At 37.0% G+C, this 24,348-nt stretch overlaps 1 protein-coding gene across 1 annotated transcript; it reads left to right on the top strand.

Annotated features, from left to right (window-relative positions):
• The first annotated feature begins 15,459 nt into the window (after positions 1 to 15,459).
• LOC140147632 (uncharacterized) lies at positions 15,460 to 23,895 on the top strand. Its single transcript, XM_072169407.1, has 3 exons — positions 15,460 to 15,846; positions 16,693 to 16,766; positions 22,267 to 23,895. The coding sequence occupies exons 1-3, from the start codon at positions 15,504 to 15,506 to the stop codon at positions 23,845 to 23,847; spliced, it is 1,998 nt and encodes a 665-aa protein (XP_072025508.1). The 5' UTR covers positions 15,460 to 15,503; the 3' UTR covers positions 23,848 to 23,895.
• Positions 23,896 to 24,348: the final 453 nt, after the last annotated feature.

Raw genomic sequence — 24,348 nt, forward strand, 5'->3', positions numbered from 1 at the left:
TTATTGTAGTCAAACGGTCCTAACTTTCTTTAAATTCTTTAAAGTCGGTTGACAATATCTACATGAAATGTATATCACAAAATAAGCAGATTTTAGATCCACTTTTACCTCTGACGGTAAAAAGTTGACGTGAACTGTTCAGCAAATCCAAGAAGCTTTTCCATTTTAAGAGAGCTATGGGGCTACCGAAAGTAGGACCATGTCTACAGACGTTGATCACCAATCGCTAGACAAAAGATCATAGGAAGGATTCCAAAACGCAAGTCTGCTAGTTTACCTACCAACAGCAATGATAAAACTTGCAAAGACGCCAAAACTTTCGGTAGGCCATACTCCAATGCCAAAACAGATGATAGTCTAAACATGTCAGATAGACACGCCTCCAGTACCTAGAAAGTTGACGAACACGGTCTTTAGACAGAGGAGGCGATGGACATTGAAATGTAATCAAACGATGACACAACCACCGGTTCTGAAGGACAGCAATCGATGACCGTTGTTGAAGACTATTTTAGTAATCCACTTGGGGCTTCACATTACCATGGAAGAAGTCGGCAGTTCCTATATCACCGCCGTCACATCCTTAACGGTTTCACCATCTGCAACGAATGGAAACAAGCAAACCATAATCTCGTCCTCGTTCATACCTTAGACAAAATGATATACAAGTGTACATTGAGCTTGAACTTAAAAGAAAAGTTAGAAGGTATTGTAATAGACCACCATGTCAAAATCAAATTCGGTTAGCATGAGTTGCAAGAACAAGACCAAATGGTTGTCGAATTGAAAAGCAAAAAGAAACATCAGATATTAGATGGGCTCAGGAAGAGTTATTGGCTCTCCAAACCGACGTTCGAAAAGGCACAATGCCTGTTCCTGTTTCCTGCAAGGGTGCCAACGCAACACGACAAAATGCAAGCGAGGATTAAGAAGAAATTCCCCAAAATTATTATGGCATGGAAAGACAACACTGAGTGTATACTTTTAGGGGCAACGGCAAAGGTTGAGATCGCTGCTCAGGAATCTCTTGCTATGAGAACATGACTGTCGACGAAATAACGTTTAAGTGCTTATCTACAGTGAGGAAAGATCGTCTGGAAGTTATAAAGAAGACATACAATGTCGAAATAGAGCTTCAAGGTGAAGCATCGTCAGATACAAACCAGAAAATGGCACACATTAATCGTCGTTTTATCTTTTCAGTTTCTGTTTCCGTATCCGCAATAGTTTTTGTAAGTCATTGTTATTCTGAAGTGGTAGTCTCCCAGGTGTGACCCATCTTTTATTCTAGCCTTTTGTTAGTTACTGAACATTTGAAGCTCGTGAATTTCAGTTTTCGTTTTGGTAAGTTATACCGTAAACGTTCGCCTAATGGCGCTTTTGGATTCTTAGAAATGTGAGAGCGCCATCCTTGTAAAATCTCAACAGCATTAAGGATACGTGTATGTTAAATTGAGCAACCTGGACATAATGCCTCAGAAAAAAATATCGTGACATGACCCAATACTTTAGGTCACTATGTTAGTTGCTAGAGCATCAAATGTTTTGGGGTTTCTTCAGGTATTCTTTTTCAAAGTGCCATTGGTGTAAATCGGTTCATACGTTATACCATGGAAGTAAGAGACATGGAAGCTGGTCAAATACTACATCAAAGTGAGTATCATACTTGCCGCGATACTGAACAAAAGAAGTACAGATGGAAGGGGAACAATTGAGTCAACGCATGGTCAACGTGTACCATAGTCTCCACAGCAGCCAGTTTGGTTCCGCTCCCTCCACACAAACAGTCTGCCAATGGTCACGAACTGGTCCTTTTTGATTCGCTAACGGTTTTCTGCCGACGTCATCCAGCTTGACGTCAAACAAAGCTTTCAATTGGTCGATCGGCTACACGGCTACTTTATTATTCATGAGCAAGTTTGACCCGCCATCTCGCCAGCTAGACTGAGGTCAATCAAGTTCCTGTATGCACAGCTCTACGGCTATATACGTGTAGCCAATCAGAAACGGCGTTATAAGTGGCCATTGGCAGACTGTTTGTGTGGAGGGAGCGGAACCAAACTGGCTGCTGTGGAGACTACGTGTACCATGTCTAAAATCAAAGTTCCCGCTTAAAAATCAATAGCAGTACGAGGTCGTGTACTAAGTCCTGACAATGGGCTGTGTTATATTACCGCAGTGCATGACTAGTTTTATGAACACAAACAGATTTTATAAAATCCCTACGTAATGATCAGAATGCTATCATTTTAATTTATACCATTTTATTGAAGGTATGTAATTATGTGAAAACCTACCGATTAAATGTATATATATATGCTAGACTCTCAGATAGCAGTTTTAAAACAGAAAATGAATGAAATACAACTAATTTTACACAATTTTACGCAGAATGTGAAAATAATACCCGACTCTGGAACATTTTGGTTAACAGCAATTTCGGGCATCCCCGGGCACACAAATAGATGCGATAATAATTTTATAATGTAACGCATGTGCCAAGTGCGCATATCAATTTTTACGGCTAATTAGCGGTTTAGAAGTAAATGCATGATTTCCAATATTTTGAAGTTCAAGAAAATATGTAAGTTTAGGGTAGAGATCGATATTTTGATTGGATTTCTGTAATTATGGATTACAAATCTAACATCCCTGTCACTTTTTTCCGAAAATAAACAACATACTTGAAACATAATCAAGAAAAACATGATTTTTTCTCGTAATAATAAACCTGTAAATAAACGAACTGGCAATAAAGGCGGCAAGTCTGATCCACATCAAAGACACGCTGACTACATTGTTAACACAAAAGCTTGATACGTACCCTCTATAGAATGTTACGTAAATAATTCAATAGGTGTTGGATCGACCAGCTTCCATGTCTCTTACTTCCATGGTTATACCTAACTCATTTTGGTAAATCTTTTTATAACATTGTAATTTCTTCATATTTTTTTTAATATTCTTCAGTTCAAAATTACACCCTTCTATTGTCTGACCCGTTAGCTCAGTCGGTAGAGGGTGCGCCTTGAATGGTGAATGGTACTTGTTCGAATCTCGATTTCTGCCCCCACTTTTATGTGAAGAAGGGTCAAGAAATGTTTTTGGATTTTGTCCCCATTTTACGAACGAATATTGTGAATTTTTTTAAATTTAATTTTCTTATTTTTTTTGATAAATAGGCACTGCGAACAAACGGCAACAAAAATCGCTGACAAAATGCTCCACCTGCTACCTATCAATGCGTGATATATTCCACTACATTTAACAGTTAAATGACCTTTGAAAAATAGAACAGCCTCAATGTTTCAAATTGTGTAACTACATTACTTTATTCATTTATGCATTATAAATGATCAGCTATTTTTTCTTTTCTTAAAAGGATCGAACCCAAGTAGATCAGACCATTGATCATATAACTATCAGACCACGAAGTAGTTACGTAACTCCGTGATGGTATCGGAACCAAGCACTGTTTGTATGGCGATCATTAGGCTGCGTTCACATAGAAGTATACTATTCGGGTATACGGTGCACGTTTTGCAGGTTCACGCGTTTAGCTTAAGTCGAGCAAGGCAATTTCATAGTACCGGGTCACATAAGGCTACGATCGCATAGAAGTATACTATTCGGGTATACGATGCACGTTTTGTAGGTGCACGCGTATAGCTTAATTCGAGCAAGGTAATTTCATAGTACCGGGTCACATAAGAGCTATTCGAAAAGGCCGTATACCTGCGTTTAGTATAGTATAGTGGGAATCGCGCGTGTGCGATTTTAGTGCAGCGTAAACCGTCCAAATTTTAAAAACCTAAACCATATGTGGGTAAATTCATTTTTTAAATAGATGCACTATCTAATTCTGCACATTATGACACCTCATTGAATGCAATGTGAACTCAAGAAGTAAAGTTACAAGCATTTGATAAGACGAAGAAAATGGGTAACTGACATACTCGCTATTTGCTATATGAAATACGCTCATCCGATCAGGCTGAGTTCACATAGTATACTCCTATATGAACTCAGCCTGATCGAATGAGCGTATTTCGTATAGCGAATACCGTATACCGTATACTTCTATGTGAACTCAGCCTTACGATCACGCTATTTTGGTATGCCTTTTTTGTGTACTGATTGTTTCGATCGTGGTTCATTACTTAAGAGCGTGATCCCGTTGACATAGTAACATTACATACACTTCTAGTGCCCGTTTCTATTCATCGTTATGTATTCTTCTCCCGTGCATTATTTTCGCGAACTACCCTTCACAGCCCAAATTATATAAACCTGCACGCTAAACAATGCATTATCTAAAACCTGCACGCTAAACAATAGATTCTAGATAATACGTGCACGCTCAAATACTAGAAATACTACTTTCACATAACCATAAAGTAGAGTTAGGTGGCGCTTTAGACACAGAGATCACATAACTATATAATTGTCTGTTCGATATATATACCAACAAAAAAGTACGAATATACATTCTGTGGTGTTAAAATGGTATAGTTACAAACGGTGTTCTATAATAGTGTACAATTACCGAATAAGGTGAAACTCGCTAGACTTGAGTCCAGTCCTCGTTTACGGAGTTTACGATTAGGGTTTAGGGTTGGGATAGGGCAGTCTTGTAATAAGACTAGTAGAGTTGCACCCTTGCAAATATCATTGTCATAAATTATGATTAATGACCTCAAATAAATCAAACATCAAATGAGAATAATCGAGCTTCTATTAATTAAAAGGGCCAAAAACAGGTGGATCATAATTATACAAGATGACACCATTGCAAAATATTCAGCATTTTACAAATGAAATACATGTAGGCCTATATCTAAAATAACATAGCCGGGCCCGGGAAACACACACTAGCGCATAATATCAGGCTCAAGCTTTATAATACCATCGGCCTTTAAACACACGTGTTTGAAGGCCTATGATAATACTGAACAAATTGTTAAATCCCAATGTCGTGTGTTTTAATATTTAAGTAGTTCAAATTATAGAGCTATAAAGTTCAGTTGATATTCACCGTAGTACTAGTCTGACATCTAAATCGATCGTTTCCAACTGGTTCAGTGCTCTCTGTGTTCGAAACCACGATATTAAATGATCACAACATAAAGTCAAGTCAATTAAACCATGCGTGAATAAGTTACCTAAGTATGACGTATGGCGCAATCGATACCATTGATTACAGGGATTGATTTTCTTTACCAGTTAAATGCTACGTAGCTGGTCAATGTCCTGACGGTGTTTTTAAAATGTAAGATATTTTCCTAATATTAAAACTAATATAATGAATGAAGCAATTAATATTGCCTATTGTTTTAATAGGCCTACACTCAGTGTATGACGGATAATGTACTCGTGCAAATGCATTCGTCAAGATAATTGCACTTGCCATGGAGTTATTGCATTTAGCTTTCGAGCCTATCGGCTCTCAAGCTAAATGCAATAACTCCACGGCGCGTGCGATTATCTTGACGAATGCATTGCACTCAGTTCATTATCCTTATCGTAACTTCGATACCGGGCTTCGATACTGAATAGTTGTTGAGTGCTCATAATATGGAAAGCCATTGGGGTATTGTGTGCCTTCCAAAGCGCCTTATAACATGTTCTCATTGTGTTGTGGAATCCTAGCCAGTATTCAATGATAGCTATAGAGGCCTTGCGTTTATCGATTGGCTCCAAACAAAGGATTTGAACCGGTTTCTTCCCGGTAATCATGGCGCAGTGCAGTCCATTCAATCAAATGTTGTCATCAACCTATTTGATCGTAGTGCATTTTGTTATGTGTGTGAGGCGAACTGTCGCGGTAGATGCAATCATGCTTTTGTTGAATGCATTTGAGTAGTCCGCCATATTTACGGGATGATACGTCATATGCACAGCCTCTATTCAGTTGGTCGTTGTATGATTTTGTTCGTTCACTCATTCAAATTTTATTTACATCATTTGAAGACTGAGCCTATTATGATACATCCTCCGTGGAACAGTTTCAAACAAATATAGCTAGGGATTATTGGGACAGAGGTTATCTTTTGAATCCTCTTAGAGGGCTATCATTTTTTTCGGAAGGTTGGTCCAAATTTACAAAAAGTTTGCGTCAATAAAATTGCGCACCCCCTATTTCGGCAACAATTTATTTAATGATCCCAAACCCCAAATCAGTCTTTTGAATAAAATAACACACTTTCTGTGGTCATCGTGTGACTCCCTACATTTTGGTCATAAAACATTTCATGACCCCCTCCTATTATTCTTTCCAAGACTTTATGACCCCCGTATATTTGGGACCCCCCCTTTCGAATAAAATGATATACCTCTTATGACCACTGATGCATAGGCAAGGACATTCGCGCGAATTGAAAGACTTGTCGCACGCGACAGTTCGTCTCACACACATAACAAATGCCTATACAATCAAATAGGTTCATTACAACATTTGATTGAATGGATTGAGTTACTCTAAAATGAAACGATAAAAACAAAGAATCATGAAAAAAGACACATACAAGATAAAATAATAAAATTATATAAACAATGTTAAAGATAAAATCAAGAAAATAGAGAACAAAATTTCCTCAAATCAGAAGAAAAAAACATTGACAGACATCATAATCTGTCAGAAATTACTGCATGAGATTCGAACCATCAATCTTCTCCACAAGTTCTCTTTATCCTCGCACTATAGTCTAATGCTCTGCTCACTGGGCCACAACGTATCAGGTGAATGATTACCGCATTATCATGAACAAGTTTGTTCGATCTTGTTCATAATTGTATGTGTCGATAGGTTTCACCCTTTAACTACACGTACCCTTAATGATCAGTGATAATAGTCGGCTTTTACAGGGATGGCGCTCTCTCATTTCTATGAACTCTATAGCGCCATTAGGCGAACGTTTACGGTATTGATTTTTTACATAAAACCTTGAGAGGTGCGGTTGGGTGCTAATCTAGACAAAAGAAGAGTCTAAATTTAAAGGTCCAAAATTCGCGGTACATTGTACGGCTTCAATTGACTTGTGTTTGGTGTATATGCACTTACGCCTAGACGTAAGTGGCTCGTAAAAATTTTCTTGCATTGAAATATATACTAACCATGTTGCCAAGTTATAAGCAAAAGTCTTTCATATTGGCGATGAAACGAGCGTCTAAAATAGTCAAATATCTCCCAATGAGGCGCATACAAGTGAAGTGGTGTTTTGGTAATCATGTTTTATATTGAAATGCAATACAAAAGAATTGCAGTGGAGCAAAGATAATGTATTCTATTCATTCGTACCAATGGCAAGCTAATCTGATAATTGGTTGCGCCTATATGCAGGACTCGGGTTTATTTTAAATGTTCATTTTTGCAGAGCTTATTTTCAGTCATGGATCATATTGATAAATTTCGCAAGGCAGGGGGGGAGGGAGGGGGGGAGGGAGGGAAATACTTGAGACTGAACAAGTGAGAGTGGGAGGGGTGAGGAAGAAAGAGATGAGAGGGAGAGACGAAAAGACTAGAAAGAGAAGAACTCGAGAGGAGAGAGAAGGGACCGGGGAGAGAGTGGAGAGACTGATCATGCATTCGGAGGGGGGGGGAGAGGATGAAGCAAAATAGGGAGATAGGCATTGATACGAGGGAAGGGCGACACTGCGGCCCTGCACGGGTGCATTGGGGTGCGACATGCTCACGGGCCTTTTGTGATTTTCAACGTTTTTACAGAAAAAAGTGGACCTTTTCATTCGGATTGGCATTTTGTTATCATGATAATAATATGAATCAATTTAACAGTGTCAAACACGAGAGGGCGCTAGACCATAAAAACACCGGTCAGACACTCTTATTTCCAGCCTTTTAATATTGACACAGGTAATCACTTCTATTGAAATAAGCTGATTGGTACTTCAGAGGTAACAATGAAATCAGATTACAGTAAACTTACTGAATCCCTTGCGTTTTCGTATCTGAACAATAGAGTTACGGAAACTGAAGGAGGCACTCATGTATAAAAGTTGTAAGCATCCGCCGCGTGAATTGACTAACAAAAATGACCCTAAGCTAGGATGTCGAAAATTTGTCAAACTAACCCTAAACAAGGATTTTACTCAAATAAAAACACTCTAAGTGAGGAATTGGTTTGAAATTTGCCCGTAAACAAGAATAGGCATTGCGTGTGTCGGTATGAGTTTCATTCAGAGACAGTGATGATATCGGCAGAACCCTAAACTTAAAATCGGCGCTGTTGAAGTCGGCTCCGATTTTTTTTTAAATCTGGTTAGTAAAATTGCTCAGAAACCACTCTTTTGTACCGAATAACTTGATTAACATGTCACCACTAATGTCCGTGAATTGGGTAATTTAAAAAACTACCCTAAGCGGGGATCCTCATTTTAAAAAAACACCCCCTTCTTTTAGTAAAATAAGTGTTTTGAGACCCTAATCACGGATCCGTGCGGATCCTAGTTTTGCTTTTCAAAATCACCATAAATCTCTGTTTTCTTTCACGCGGATGCTTACAACTTTCTTTGAGTGGCCCCGGGTTTTAATCTGGTTAAAATCGTCTTCAATTAAGGCCAGTTGAAAACTTCGCAACATCTGTTCCGGCCTGTGATATTCTGCATTTTCGTCACGTTTACAAGTAAAATATCAGGGCAAATAATAGAAAAAAAAATAATGGTGTCAGGTGCAAATAGTCTACTTTAGTAGACTATTTTGATGTATCATCCCTCTAATCCCTCTGACCATGGAAACGCCACATATTCTGTTATAATCCAACAGCTATGAATCTTCATGAATCCCTGAACCGCGCCACCCATGAAAGAATGATCTACTCTATTAGGACCACGCTTACATCTATCATGTTTCATGACAGTTTATCAAACCATTAATGATAAGAACATGCACACTGACACAGCAAAAAACATTAACTCTTTTTTCTTTTCTGCCCTTTACCCTTTTCTGCCCTTGCTTATTATTAATACTAAGAAATACACTGCAGTTGTTTTAGTTAATTGGCTAAAATAATGGATATGTATAGTGTACTATAATAGATAGTGGTAAGCACATTATAAATGTATTTAATCAAAAGGACTGATTACTCACTACAATCTTCACTTTTAAACTGTCTTTTTCTGAATGTGTTGATGGTTAGTCCGAAACTCCTGCGAAGCTATGGACATGGTATATCTTACCTACTCCATTCTATAGTCTGCATTGTGTGCTTTCTTTTCAATCATTTTGTTGAATGTAATTTTATGAATCAAATAAAAAAAGATAGAAAGTGGATTCACTTTAGTTATGTGTCATTTTATTTAATTAATTAATTAATTAATTAATTAATAAGTTATTAAATGGGGTACATTGTTCAACAATATTATAGGTATAAATTTATTGACACCTTTATACGCTTTACGATGAATGTATTCCGTTAAAGAAATGTACTGGTAATAGAAGAAAACCAATAGCGCTACGGATTACAAAGGGATTGTTAAAAAGTATTAGTAAAAAGAATATGTTATATACTGCGCCAATAAAGTATCCTTACAGTTGGAAAAATAATCACAATTCCCAAACTGAACAATATTGGGGTAAATTTGTTTTTTTAATAGATGCACTAGCTAATCATGCACATTATGACACCACATTGAATCCAATGTGACTTCAAAAAGCAAAGTTACAAGCATTTGATTAGACGAAGGTCCAGTTTTGAAAGTGACAATCTGGCCTATTCAAAACTCCACAGACTAGACATGTGGTTTGAGAGTGGTGATTGGCTAATTTATGCGTTTGGCTTTAATTTAAAACAAAAGGAACAAAAGAAAACTGAAACAAAAGTACTGACAAAATAACATGAAAGTTATGAAAAGTACAGAGAAGTAAAAACTGAAATAAAAACTGCTTTAAATAACGCTTTTGAAGAAACTGTGTTGTCTCTTTGTTTTGCATGTTGGAATCTTTTTGCGCCTTGTATAGACCAGTTTGTCACTTTTAAAACTGGACCTTCGTCTATTCAATTGCTTGTAACTTTACTTCCTGAGGTCACATTGGATTCAATGTGGTGTCATAATGTGCAGGATTAGATTTAACCCAATATTGTCCAGATTTGAAATTGTGATTATTTTTCCAAGTGTAAGGATACTTTATTGGCGCTGTATATAAGCAATACATTCAAAAAAACTTCAAATATTCAAAATATATTCAAAAGTTGCAAATGCTTATTCGAAAATCAAAACGAAAATACTTTTTTTTCCAAGTTCGAGCATGCTAAAAATAATATGAAACAAACATGGGAAACAATAATATTATTGGTAGACGAAAGAAACAATCTGCACAGTGCAAATCTAAAGCTGAAGATGGCAGTTCTGTTACCAATCCTAAAGAAATATCAAATCAGTTCAATGACGTTTTCGAAAATGTAGGCCCTAGTTTGTATTATGTAGTCGACAGTGCATGTCTATTTTTATCGTCAGTTGGAATTCTACAGGCCATGTAAGCTGCAATATGCAACAGTAATTCTAATTCGCTGATAAAAATAATCACGGCGTATCTAACCAACCACCGTCGACCTTGCTGAACGTGCCAAAGGCCATTTCATGAAAGGGAAATCCCCGTGCTGAAAAATATTGCGAAATATCCTTTATTGTACCGGCCCTTTTAGCTCGTATTGTCTCGTTGCCATATGTCAGGTTAATATGATCTCGTGACTATTGACCTCATTATGTAGACAGTTCCGAGTTGTTTGTTATGAATTGTACTTTGGACATTATAGCGAAGACGACGAACCAGTGTTGCAACGCATCGAATCAGCCCGGCTATGCATGTGAGATTCTGATATATTGGCATGATTGGACAGAACCTCTATTTTGTAAGTAGAAAACTGACATTAGCATGAGTAATTAATGTTTCTTTTGTAGGCCTACTCAGTTACGTTTTGTGTCATAGGCATTTATTCTAAAAGGGTTGTTACCGAATATTATTTTTGGATACACGACGTGGCTAACACATTTAAGAAATAATGTTGAAATGTAAAATGGGAATAGGTGGTTCCTGATTTCTTTGATGACTTCATGAACTTGGTGATTTTCAGTGCTCCACACCTATTAAAAAACGAATTGGTTATAATGCTTCAATTTTCATTGTTGAGCTGTAATTTGTATTTTTAAAACTATATTTAACATTATTTCACTGAAACCAAATTAAGCCATATTATGTAAAACGTTTCTATATATAACCAAACTACAGTATAATGTTTAAGATTAGGTAGTTTTATATAAGCTTCATTTTTTCGATTCTGGTACCCAGTAAAAGACAAATTAGACAAATATCAATATTGATGCCTCATTATGAACTCACAAGTACTCTACTTGAATAGAAAAAAATATCTTTTGTTATGAGACACACATCTGAGTTACTAAGTTACTTTAAACAAAACAAAATATATAAGGCAACAATGATATACTAACATGGTTTATTGGTACTTTATAGAGGTTGTGCATGAAATTATTGATTGGCTCCAAGAATTTGAACCGGTGTCCTTCACCGAAATCATGGCGCAGTGTAGTCCATTCAATCAAATTTTGTTATCAACCTATTTGATCGTAGTGCATTTGTTATATGTGTGAGAGGAACTGTCGCGATAGATTGCAATCATGCTTTTGTTGAATGTATTTGAGTAGTCCGCCATATTTACGGTATGATATGTCATATGCACAGCCTCTATAAGTAGAGATATTTTGTAATTTGAGTCCATGAGGTGATGAACATATTCATGTACTTCATAAATTTGCAAGAAAAAAAAGGAGAGAGTTATTGGTGATAATCATTTATTCAATCAGATTTTAATGTTATGGTGCTGTCATTTACGTTACCTTCATTTACGTTACCGTGTTTTGTATAAATGTTTCCTCTGTTCAGTCTATTTAAACAAATTGAAAATGTATGCCTTAGTTGTTCACAATAAGTCCATTCTTGTAAAAGCAACCATAAAACGATATATAACTTTGTCGTAGAGTATATTTTATAACTTATTACGTGCGGAGTTTGAAGCAAGAAAATGTAGTACACAATATAATGAATATTCATATGATACTTTCCCAAACCCAATTACCGTTTGTTTAGGGGCTCTGTATCTAAATAAAATATTGAAAGTGACACAAGTCACATTGTTTGCTTTATTTAGTTGACTATCAAACCATAGAAATACAAACATTTCTTGTTCGAAGCACTTACTAATTTCCTTTTTGTAAAAAACGCGGTATACGTAAATGACATCCACATAAAGATGACACGTGAAATTAAATAAATCGCACAGAAAACTCCAAATTCATTAGTCTTTACCATTTCTACACACTCAAACGACTAGAACGGATACTAGTCATACTCGTTTTTGATAAACAAATTCTTGACTCTGCTGTAGAAACCGAGTATATTGATGAGTATGATTTATATTTGGATGAAAAGTAGATAGATACCATTAAGCGTGTTTATAATGAATATACTGAGATATGAGCACGATAAACGTGTTGATAGTGTACGGTACATTGGCGTATAAAATCTGTCCGGTCAGAAATGGTCAGAAATTGTCCGGAAACTCCTCACTGTAAACACCTGCCGTATTGGGAATGAATCTTACATCGAAATCCTTTTAAACAGATGCGCCAGTATCCATTTGTTTAGATATTGATATACGGGACTTTCCCCACACGGCAGGTGTTCATGGTGAGGAGTTTGCGGACAATTTCTGTCTGCACATAATTTACACGCCAAAGTACCGCATATCTGCTTCCACTATAAATACGTTTTCAAGAGAATGGCAGTTATTCAAAGATCGAATTCTTTCGATGTCTCCGTCGGCATTTTTCTCAACATGCTCAATGTATCTCTCTGTTTTTAACAGTAATAGTTGAATAGCTGTAGTAGTACTAGTATTTAGTTTATTATTAATATTACTGTTATTTTTCAGATGATCTGATGGAAACAAACTGTATAAAGAAACAACCTTAACCTGTATATAACTTGCGTAATCTGTAGCAGTATGGCAGCCATTTTGGAGAGGACTATACTCGTCAAGGAAATTCCTTTCATTACAGATGATACTGATGACTTAAAAGATAGACTCAGCATCCACTTTAGCAAGGGAAAAAACGGTGGCGGTGATGTAGAGTTAGTTGTTAGCCCACTTGGTGGAGATTTAAGCAAGGCGTTAGTTGTATTCGAGTCAGATGAAGGTAAGGTTTTGCAGTAAAGCCATAATATACGTGTTTTTTTTCGCCAAATTCAAATTTGGTTATTCTTTACCTAAAATGCTAAAATAATAGAAAAAAAAGAAACCTCACTGGTTATTTTGGCTGTTTAACATGCAGTTCGATTGGAGGAGGGGGGGGGTGGTGTTTAAAGTCATAATATGACTTTATGTCGAACTTTGCTCTGTTGACCTACAAACATAACAAATTTGGCTGATTCCATTTAGAAACAAGTTGGGACATTACAAATATGCCAAAAAAATCAGGTTTGAAATATTTAACCAATTTCATATTATAAGATCGTACATTATCATGATTATGGCTTTAAATATGTGAAAGGTCAGTAAACAGGTACCGCAATACATCCTAAGGAGGCACAATCATACTTTGGCACAACATAAAATGTTATGGTCGTAATAAGAATGTCTAGAATTAGTATATTCTTAGCATGGTCTTGATTTTAAAAGTAATTGGTGAATCCTATCGCAAAATCAGCTATAACGGTTCTGCAATCTCCCGCGGAAATGACTGCTTCTGCTTCTGCTTAAGTACTCCTCAACGCTACAATTGTAACTAGACGAGGAGGGACTGATTCTGCTTCTTTCCTATTTTCACTCAATTTGCTATGGACAAACCCCGGGGTGGGGGGGGGCACTCCCATTATGGCCTGTACACCATCCGCGATAATCAACTTTTGAAAAGCACCCTAAACAAGGATTTAACCCTTGGCTAAAACGATACCCTAAACAGGTAACACGCGCCTGTTTTCACGCCCTAAACTGGGATTGCATTCCCGTGCATCAAATTTCATACCCTTTCCGCGTATTTGCCATTGCAATTTTGCTACCCTTTTCCCCGATTTTTCATGTTTTTGACACCCTAAACACGATACGCGTGTATCGTGCCTACCCACAAAAAACTACCCTTTTTACGCGTTTTCATTATCGCGGATGGTGTACAGGCCACAATGGGAGTGACCCCCCCGGGGGGACAAACTGAGAAAAATAATCGTTTACGTTACTATGTTTTTAATATTATTACACATGCTGTAGAAAATTAATCAATAAGATATTTATCTCCCACATTACATTTTGTACGTTAGCCACATTTGTCACAATGAGTTTTTAAATTGTAATGCACTAAATTTTAAAACTTGTATAGGTGAAGTTCTCGAATGACTTCAATCCATAACTTTTGAAAAGACTGCAGAGTGGCAACGATTTTAGTATCAAAATGTTCATAACACGGAATCCTGCAATAATAATAGCCCAATATTTCCCTTAAGGGGGTACTACACCCTAGCCATTTTTTTGCTTATTTTTGCGTTTTTCTCAAAAATTATAGCGCATTGGTGAGAAGTAAGATATGTTTATTATAGGGGCAACGACTACAACTACTGCACTGAAAATTCAGCAACTCAAGGAAAGTAGTTATTGATTTATTGATCAAATATTGGTTTCCCTCAATTTTGACTGTAACTCCACAACTGTTCATTTAAAGTTTGAATCTCCCATTGAACCCTGTGGTAAAGCCTCATGTTGGAACTCAAATTGGGCAATATTCTTCATATTGACTGCCTTGAAATAGCAAGGGTTGAAAGTATGGGCAATTTCAAACATTTTATTTTTTGGATCTGTGCTGAAATAAATTTTCCAGTTTATCAGTTGTCTTACTTGTCACCAATGCTCTATAATTTTTGAGAAAAATGCAAAAATGGGCACACAATTGGGCAGGGGTGTAGTACCCCCTTAAAGTGCCGTATTCAATTAAACTCTGCTAATGACAATAATTATGATTTTTTAATTAATTGCACTTCCTTTTATTCAGTTGTGCAAACAGTCCTTTATAAGCAGCATGTAATAGAGGAGCAAGAAGTTGAAGTAGAGAGACTTCCTCCGGTAAGTTTGTAATATTATTGGTTAATTGTTACCTTACAAATAATCCTTGTGAAACATTATATCAACAAAAGTTTCATGGCAACATGCATTTAAAATACCGGTTTACAAAGTGTTCTTAGAGCTCAATTAAAATATTTTGTGTTCTTGATATTAACATTCACAGTGGGTCAAAATTCACATGAACGGAGTAGCTAAATTTATTCCATAAACCGAAGTGACAAATTAACAAGTGTAATACTTAATTGGATCAAAGTTGATGTAATTACGTTTATTTAAAATTTAATTCTACAGGTCATAGCAGATTTAAAAGCTACTTTAGATGGCTTCTACTGGAGTTTATTAACAAGAGAGAAGTCGACAAAAATGGTTGCACATATAGTGAAACTTTTGGGATATACGAACGTTCAAGGCTCAAAGTACAAAATCAGAGAGATTTCTTGTACAACAGACCAAATGAATGAAATTGGAAATTATGTTCTGGAAGGTGTCGGGCTTTTAGAAGCAAATTCAGTATCAAATGAAACGGAGATCACAGAAAGATGTGTGTACATCGAGAATATCCCATATGTGACTGATGAACAAGAACAAGTTGAAGATGCAATAAAGAAGCATGTTGAATCACAAACCGGCACTGGAATAGAACGAGTGATATGTCGGGTCCAAGGGAGCATGGACAAAGTTATAGCAGTTTTCAAGAGTGTCAAAGGTAAGTAATTAACAAGATTAAAACTCAAGGCGGCTTGACGATGCGAAATAAACGAGGATATAAACGGGTATCATGGCTTACGGTACTATGATCAATTATTCAATTAATTCAAAGACGAATTATCCGGGGAATTATCGTCACAAAAATACCTTGGTATATGTCGTTTCTGGTATATACACTAAGCCAAAAAAGAAACTTATTATTTTTCACAAGGTCATATCTTCAAATCCTCTCCATAAAAATGAACAAAAATTGCACACAGTATTACTTCAATACTCTACTCTAAACACTGATCAGTAACCAAACAGTTGTCCAATTGACACGACAGCAAAATGCACTGACATGCAACACCTTCCTGGACCACATTCACAGCGCAACAGATTTTTTTGGCTGGGTTCCAATTATTCGCCTGTACATGAACAAACATTACACACAGGATTACTTCAATACTCTACTCTAAACACATGTCAGTAACCAAGCAGTTGTCCAACTGACACAACAGTAAAATGCACTGACACGGAACAGCTTCCGGGATCACATTCACAGGCGAATAATTGGAACCCAGCCAAAGAAATCTGTTGCGCTGTGAATGTGGTCCAGGAAGGTGTTGCATGTCAGTGCATTTTGCTGTTGCGTCAGTTGGACAACTGCATAGTTAGTGACATGTGTTTAGAGTAGAGTATTGAGGCAATCCTGTGTGTAATTTTGGTTAATTTTGATAGACAGGATTTTAAGATATGACCTTGTGAAAAATTATAAGTTTCTTTTTTGGCTTAGTGTATGTCATTTACCTATTGGTAAGGTAATAGTAGGACTAATATGATTAATATCGTTACTTTTTTAAAGATCGAGAAAACTTTCAGTTTCATGGAGACCAACAGTTCTTCAATCAAACACTGAAGGTGGAGAAACTACCACCGGTAAGTCGAAACAAAACTCATTTTTACGGTTTAAACAAGATGCAAATAACCATGATGCCTGAAAACAAAAACTGAAATGAAATGAAAATATAAACAGCCAAGGTGTGTTAACCTGATACCTGTTATGGAGATTTTCACAAGTAGGTTACCTTTTAGGTGTACACATATCTGGAGTTAAGTAAATTTTGTGTTCTTTATTTACATGCATTCCTCATTAGCTCTATCTAAATGATTGTTGCCCATCCCTTTTGAGAGTTTTTGAAAAAGCTGGCCAATTCCGAACGCATCATTGGACCTTTTGAAATGAACATGACTTATGAACATATTTTATATACTTTTATATTGATCAGGCGCGTAGCCACAAATTTAGGATTGGTGGGATCACCAAAGTATGAAATATAGGGAACTAAAAAACGAATAATATGGCCGCGAAGCGTGCATCCCGGAGCGCTTGCGCGACGTAGGGGGGGTGTCTGAGGGGGGATGTGCCCCCCTCAGGATTGGACATTTTTTCAAAATGAAGGTCCGTTTGAAGCCATTTGGTGGATCTTTTTACACTATTTGTGTACACAATTTTGTTTGAAAAAGTTTGAAAATGGACCATTCCCTATTATTAGGATTACTTAAAACAAGGTGCGCGGGTGTAACCGAAGCGAAAACTGCCACGGAAGGGTGTCTGAGGGGAAAGTTTAAAATGAAGGCCCAATTGAAACCAATACGGTATGGTCAACAATTGTAAAATCAGCTGTTTTTAGGTAAAAAATCCTAAACATGGGTTCCGATTTGGAAAAAATTGTCAAAAACCGTCAAATCAGCCGTTTTGAGATAAAAAAATCCCTAAATATGGGTAAGGGTTTCAGAGATACAGCGGCACACCCTGTCAAAATATAATTTGAGTACCCCCCTTCCTGGGTTATTTACCTTGTGTAATATACATAGGCCCTATTGTATTATTGTTAAACGAAAGAGACTGAATAATTATCAAGGTACCAATAAATATTCAACGTGGCTCGCCCACACAAGACTCACACATCACCTTTATTTTTCAGCTAAATACTAATCAAAGCTTTGTTTATGTATAATTTCATTAAACAACATGCCTTGTAATTTTGCCAAATAATTTGTTACAAATATGGCCATCCACAGTTGTTCATCCAATTTGTTTCGCACTGCAATATGATTTGGCCAGAAATACTAGGCTTATATAATGGAAGGCAGGGTCCATTGCTCGCCGCATTCCATCCACGATGATATCTAAATAGTCTGATCTCTTAATTCCTTTAAAGCCCTATCCGAGTGGGAGTGGTTCCTTTTCTTTAATTTTTTTCTCCCTCTCTGGCGAGGGTGCCAAGGCAACATATCAAGGGGAACCAAATTTGACGAAAATGGTTACAAATGGTATTAAAGTCTGGATCACGTTTTAATTGGATCGCGGATGTACTCACAAACTAGAGCATGGACTGCGTGTCAGAGGCAGTTGGTCATCATCTCAGAGGGTATCAGATGGCACTGAGCAGTGGAGCGCAGTCAAAGGCAAACCTTCTCCAAGCTCTAGCGTATCAGAACGATCATGGATGCTTGTAACCCCCCACCACCACACACACACACACACAAAACAACCTTCAACTGTTTAAGAGCCGACCTAGTTCGGTTTTTGTTTGATATTGATATTTTGTCTTTTTTCTTTTTTTTTAAACAAAATATTGGTCGGATCAATCCCTCTGATCCGACCCGTGGCTACGCGGCTGATATTGATACGAATAGGTAAGAATCATTTTGATTAATCGTGAATGGATATGTACTGGTACTCTATATCCACCAAAAAACATTGAAAATGCAAGGAAGCAGCAAGTGAAAAAAGCCCCCAACCCGGCTCACTTGTGGTCTTTTTGAAACATGGTCCCATTAATTTGTAAAAGATACGGATTTAAACTATTTAATCATATTATCAACTTAAACATATATAGAAAGTATTATGTATCTTAATGTGCAGGTGTGATATTTAGAGAATAAAGGTATTGTTTTTAGCCCCTGGAGTGTATCTATCGTCTCATATAACACGGGCTGTCAGACATCATTATTTTAAGTAAAACAACGAGGCGAAGCCGTTCGCCTCGTTGTTTTACGCCAAAAATAATGATGCCGATAGATGCACGACAGCGGCTAAAAACAATATCTTTATTCTCATTCTTAAACACTTAAATTCAAATAAAAAACATCATAAGTATTACAAATTTTAATCAAATTAAATCCTACATTTTGCAAGGAATTATACCTAGGGCTTAAAATCGATCAGTCCAATTGTTGCTATGCGCCTTCGATTGGTTCAAATAGCGCGTACGCGTATCGCGTCAATGCACATGCGCTGACCCGTGTGATATCGTGTCATATCACACGGGTAAGAACCAATAAGATTGCAGGAATGTTTTCAAGTGTTTAAGAATAATTTGTAAGCTTTCTGGTCGTTTGTAAGCTTTCTGGAACGACCAGAAAGGTTATTATCTTGTTTTTGCATGGTAAGCATATATACATGTTTTGCTTTTATATTAATTTCATGATTAACGATTGAATTAAACGAATTTCAAGAAAGCCTGTATTGGCAGTGATGCTATTGTTGTAACGTTAAATCTTGTTGGAATGGAAACATTATATTTTGTTGAAAATAAGATAAAACACTTATTTGCTGTAGATGTTCTAAATGGGACCTAAGTTCAAAAAGTGAGCCGAGGTGGTGGATTTTTAAAATTACTGCTGTCTTAACGTTGTCAACGTTTTTAGATAGATGTCTTTTCTTTTCATGAATATAGCCAAGCAGCTCCAAGCTTGGAAAGTACTCAGGTTACAACGTAGTTCATAAAGTGAATAAAACGTAAAATGGATGTTTAAAATAAAACTTAATCAGATGTTTATTTTTAAAACTTGCTGGAACAGCTACCGCGTAACTCTAATATACATTTTAATGTACAGGGTGTTCTCCCCAAAAAGCAGAACACTCATCGTGCCTTATTTTTGTCCTATTTTTGAGAATATATTTTGGTATGTCAAGAAACCTCTAATCGTTAGCTTTAATAAACCGAAACAAGTATTTCAATCGGCTTACAACTTTTGCAGATATGCCCTTTTAAAGAAATGTACTCGTTTTTAACTCTGTCCACGGATAGCAAACAGAGTGGTTGGGATGGGTCATGCTTTGAAGTGACCTGCAAGATCACCAGACTACACACCACTTGATTTCTTCCTTTGGGCAAAATCCAAACGTATTACTGCTGCATTCGCAAATATCTGGCGCACAAGAATGGTACGCAACGTAATTGAGGACCAGGGATGATACCTGTATTCACCAAGGAGGCAACCAGGTAGAGGGCAGAGCAACACAGTAAACTTACTTCAGAAGAACCAAATACAAACCAAACAACCCTTTTCAGGGCTACCTTTTATCCACAAAAGAATAATGACTTATGTTATAAATAAAAAGAATGCAAAAATACCAAAGTAAGAAAGTAAGAAACATAATAAAACAAACAGGCGTAAATACGCAAGAAAAAAAGTAATTGCAAGTATGTCAAAAAAAGTCATAATACACACCCACAAATTAATGGTACTTAACAAATCATAGCTCATAAGCCCACCGGTAAAGCCCATTCTCTAAATAAAGTTATTTTATAATTGAGGAACGTTTGATATTAATGCATGGTACGTGTACACCTTTTCAATCTTTGAAGTAGCCAAATCTCCTCCATGGACAGACTAAAAAGAGTGTTACGAGTCGTACTGACTCAAGGCCAAAATCACCTCTTACCCAAATTCACACGAATGCACAACAAATACACTGTTTGATTAAGCTAACAAAATCTAAGTCTTTAATTGAAAGTAAAGATATGATTGGTACAATATATGACAACAAATGCATATACAAAAATAATCACACAATCACAATAATAGTTTAACTACTCAGTACTTAACCAGCAGTCTTCTTGTAGGTGATCATAGAGTTCTTGCAATGTTCTGGACGGCTGATGTAAATCACTTGTCCTGCGAAAATCAGCAAAGTTCCTTGTACACTTGCATATCCTTGCGTATAAAATCCTCACACAAAAATGGTTCTGCTTTCTCCAAACGCTTATCCCCTTGGGCTGCTTTCTCCAAACTTAACTCCTTGCGCTGCTTTCTCCAAAAATGGTGCTATTTCCACCTTTCACACAATATCTTCTGGAAGACAGATGTGTTTTATCAAAAAACCATAGATCATCATATTTAGATAATCTATTCATAAACAGACTACAGCAAGTCGACAGAAGAATATATATTCCTTTCTTGGAAGAAGTACGTTCTTTGACGTATTCTAGATCTTCTCCGATAACACTGGAAGGCAGTAATACATTGACTACATAAAATAATTCTGGTTCGCAATTGAAGGAATTGGACTGTAATAGCTAGCTAGCCCAGATCTATACTATAAACTGTCTCACTGATAATGGCTATTGCAGCTTTTCAGATCTGTATCCAAATGATAATAATTGTAACATTTTCCATAAGGTCCAAATCAATCCGCAGTAGACGCATATCTTACTTTTGGTAGCTCCGAAGTAAATGCCATAAATCTCAGCATATCGTTGAAGATAAAACAATTGCCCGGTGGGCAAACAACGGTATTCGCACTTAACGAGATCTACAAATATCTTCTTCGCTCAAAGGCTGAACTTGTAGCACTGTAGTAATTCTTCATGGAGAGAGCACGGTGGCCGAGCGGAACGGGCCCGGACTCATAATCGGAAGGTTGCGGGTTCGAGCCCCGGCGACGCCATCGTGTTGTGCCCTTGAGTAAGGCACTTTATCTCGATTACTCCTCTCCACCCAGGTTTTTAAATGGGTACCGGCATTCTTAAATGCTGGGAAGGTAACAGACTCGCTGTAGAGGAGGTGTAGCGATCCCCTATAGCAACATTACATGGAGGAGTCTGGCCCAATCGCCAATGAAAGAGAGATGGGCACTCCGATCACTGTTTATACAGGGTCGTCTCCTTTACCTTTACCTTACTGTTGGAGCTTATTGGGATCGAGTTAATGTTGCTTCAATAAACGTAACAAAGTGGCTAGGATTGTGGGAAACCGCAAACGTTATCGTTATTTTCTTTTGATTAGTAAATTTTATATAGTAAGTTTTATATGTTAATGTTATCCTTGATTTTTTTTATTTATCCTTGAGCCAGTATTTTAGTTGGAAGAAGTAGTTCAAAACGGGTGGATACTATTCATTTTGATACAGCATGTCAACGTGGATTTTTTTAGTAGAATTGATCATAGTATTTATGATGGTCCTAAACGTGGACTTTAGGATTTAGTAACAATTTTGATAGGATTCCTTTTGATGATTGTTAGACATTGATGTAAATTACTATCAAAAAGAGTGCAAAAAGGCATTTGCTGCTAGACTATAGACATACATGTATTTGGTTGTAATTATGGATTATTAAACCATTTCAAATTAATTTTATTACAGGTTTTTAACACAGGAATCGCGACGGTTGACAATAGCTACTTCAAACGTATACCAAGACAAACGCTGAAAATGCTGGTGTCTTCCATGAAAGCAGATTTTGGAGCTTATTTTACCTCTGACGGTAAAAAGTTGATGGGAACTGTTCAACAAATTCAAGAAGCTGTTCCCCGTATCTATTCAGCCTTTTGGCTACCCGAAAATAGGACTATGTCTGACCGCCAATCGCATGTTGTTGAAGACTATTTCAGTCATCCACTTGGGGCTTCAAATTATCATACAAGCAGTCCAGTAGTGCCTGTCACCGCCATCACATCCACGGTTTACCCATCTGCAACAAATAGAAACCAGCAAACCAGAATTTCGTCCTCGTTCATACCAGTAGATAAAATGATATACCAGTATATGAAGTTGAACTTAAAACAAAGGTTAGAGGGTATTGAGCAAGACCACCATGTCAAAATCAAGTTCGATTCGTACGAGTTGCATTTGCAAGAACAAGACCAAATAGTTGTAGAATTGAAAAGGAAGAAAGAAACAGCAGATATAGCACGGGCTCAGGAAGAGTTGCTGGCTCTCCAGACCGAAGTTCAGAAAGACACGATGGCAGTTTCTGTTTCCTGTAAGGGTGTAGACAAGGAGAGGTTTAAGAAGAAATTCCCTAAAATTGTTGTGGCATGGAAAAACGACACTGAGTGTGTACTTCTAGGGAAAAAGGCAACGGTTGAGACCGCGGCTCAGGAATTAAATGACACGGTATCCTGCTATGAGAGCACGGCTGTCGACGAAATGACGTTTGAGTACTTATCTACAGTGAGGAAAGAACGTCTGGAGGCTATAAAGAGGATATACAATGTCGAAATAGAGCTTCAAGATGAAGCCTCTTCAAATACCAACCAGAAAATGGCACATATAAAGCCTATCAAAAGAGCATGGAAGAAAAAGTGTAAACTTGAAGATTTGCATGAAGCAAAAGAAGCGTTCATAGATTTGTACCAACAAACCTTTTTCAGCTTAAAACGCGTCCCAGTCAAATGCCACGGAATCTCACAAACATTGTTAGACAGGGCTATAAAAGGTACGAAACAGACGTTACCAGCTGTGATTATAATGAAGCTAAGTTCAACGAAGGAAATCATCATATGTGCCAAGGAGGAAACTGTAGATGACGTTGTTCGAGAGTTCAGAAGCCTCGCAGGACTAGTCTCCAGGAGGAAACTGAAGAAAGTAGATTCCGACGGTAAAGAACAACTTACACAGCGTTCCCAACAAACAAACTACGCCATGTCAAATGATGGTTCTGAAGGCGTTCCATCTTCAAGGTTTCAAGCAAATGTAACACCATCTTGGGATGTCACTGCCAAAGCTGATATAACTACAAAAAAGGTCGATATCGCTGTAAATTCTGCCAATGCATGTTTGAAGCATACCGGAGGGGTAGCAAACACTATTTTGGCAGCAGGAGGTACTGGTCTTCAGAGAGAACGCGACGATATTTTGAAAGGCAAGTACATTATGGTTGGAGAGTGCTTATTATTGTGTACTAGTATTATTTTGACAAGTTTCAATTGCTGCATACACTAGCAGTGGTATTAATAATCCTTTCATTAGCCCTCATCTATATTTGATCCTCATGGCAAAATTTAATTCTGTTGTGCACATGTCAATGTAATGGTTCGGTTTACACAAGGAAGAATAACATCTCACATTATATATGTTTTTAGAATCTCCATTACTGATATACTTTAAGACATTTTGATATTGTTTTTTTTTGTTACATTTCTCCAAAAGTTTTGCTGAAAATATTCGTTTCTTTCTCTGAAATTGTTTTGAATAAGAAAGAAATTACAACAAAAAAATAAGATTAAAAATATTAAGATTAAAAGTATTTTTAATAACAATAAAAAAAAACCACACATGTTTTTATTTCTGAAAATTGTGTGTGTGTGTGTGTGTGTGGGGGGGGTGTGTGTGTGGGGGGGTTGAGGTCAAGTCTAAGCTGTATAGATGAAATGTAATATTATAAAAATACATTAATAGGTTTTATTGAATCATACCCATTACCATGAATATTTATATGTTAAG

Source organism: Amphiura filiformis, chromosome 3 (genome assembly GCF_039555335.1).
Source record: "Amphiura filiformis chromosome 3, Afil_fr2py, whole genome shotgun sequence".
In the NCBI taxonomy this organism is placed as follows: domain Eukaryota; kingdom Metazoa; phylum Echinodermata; class Ophiuroidea; order Amphilepidida; family Amphiuridae; genus Amphiura; species Amphiura filiformis.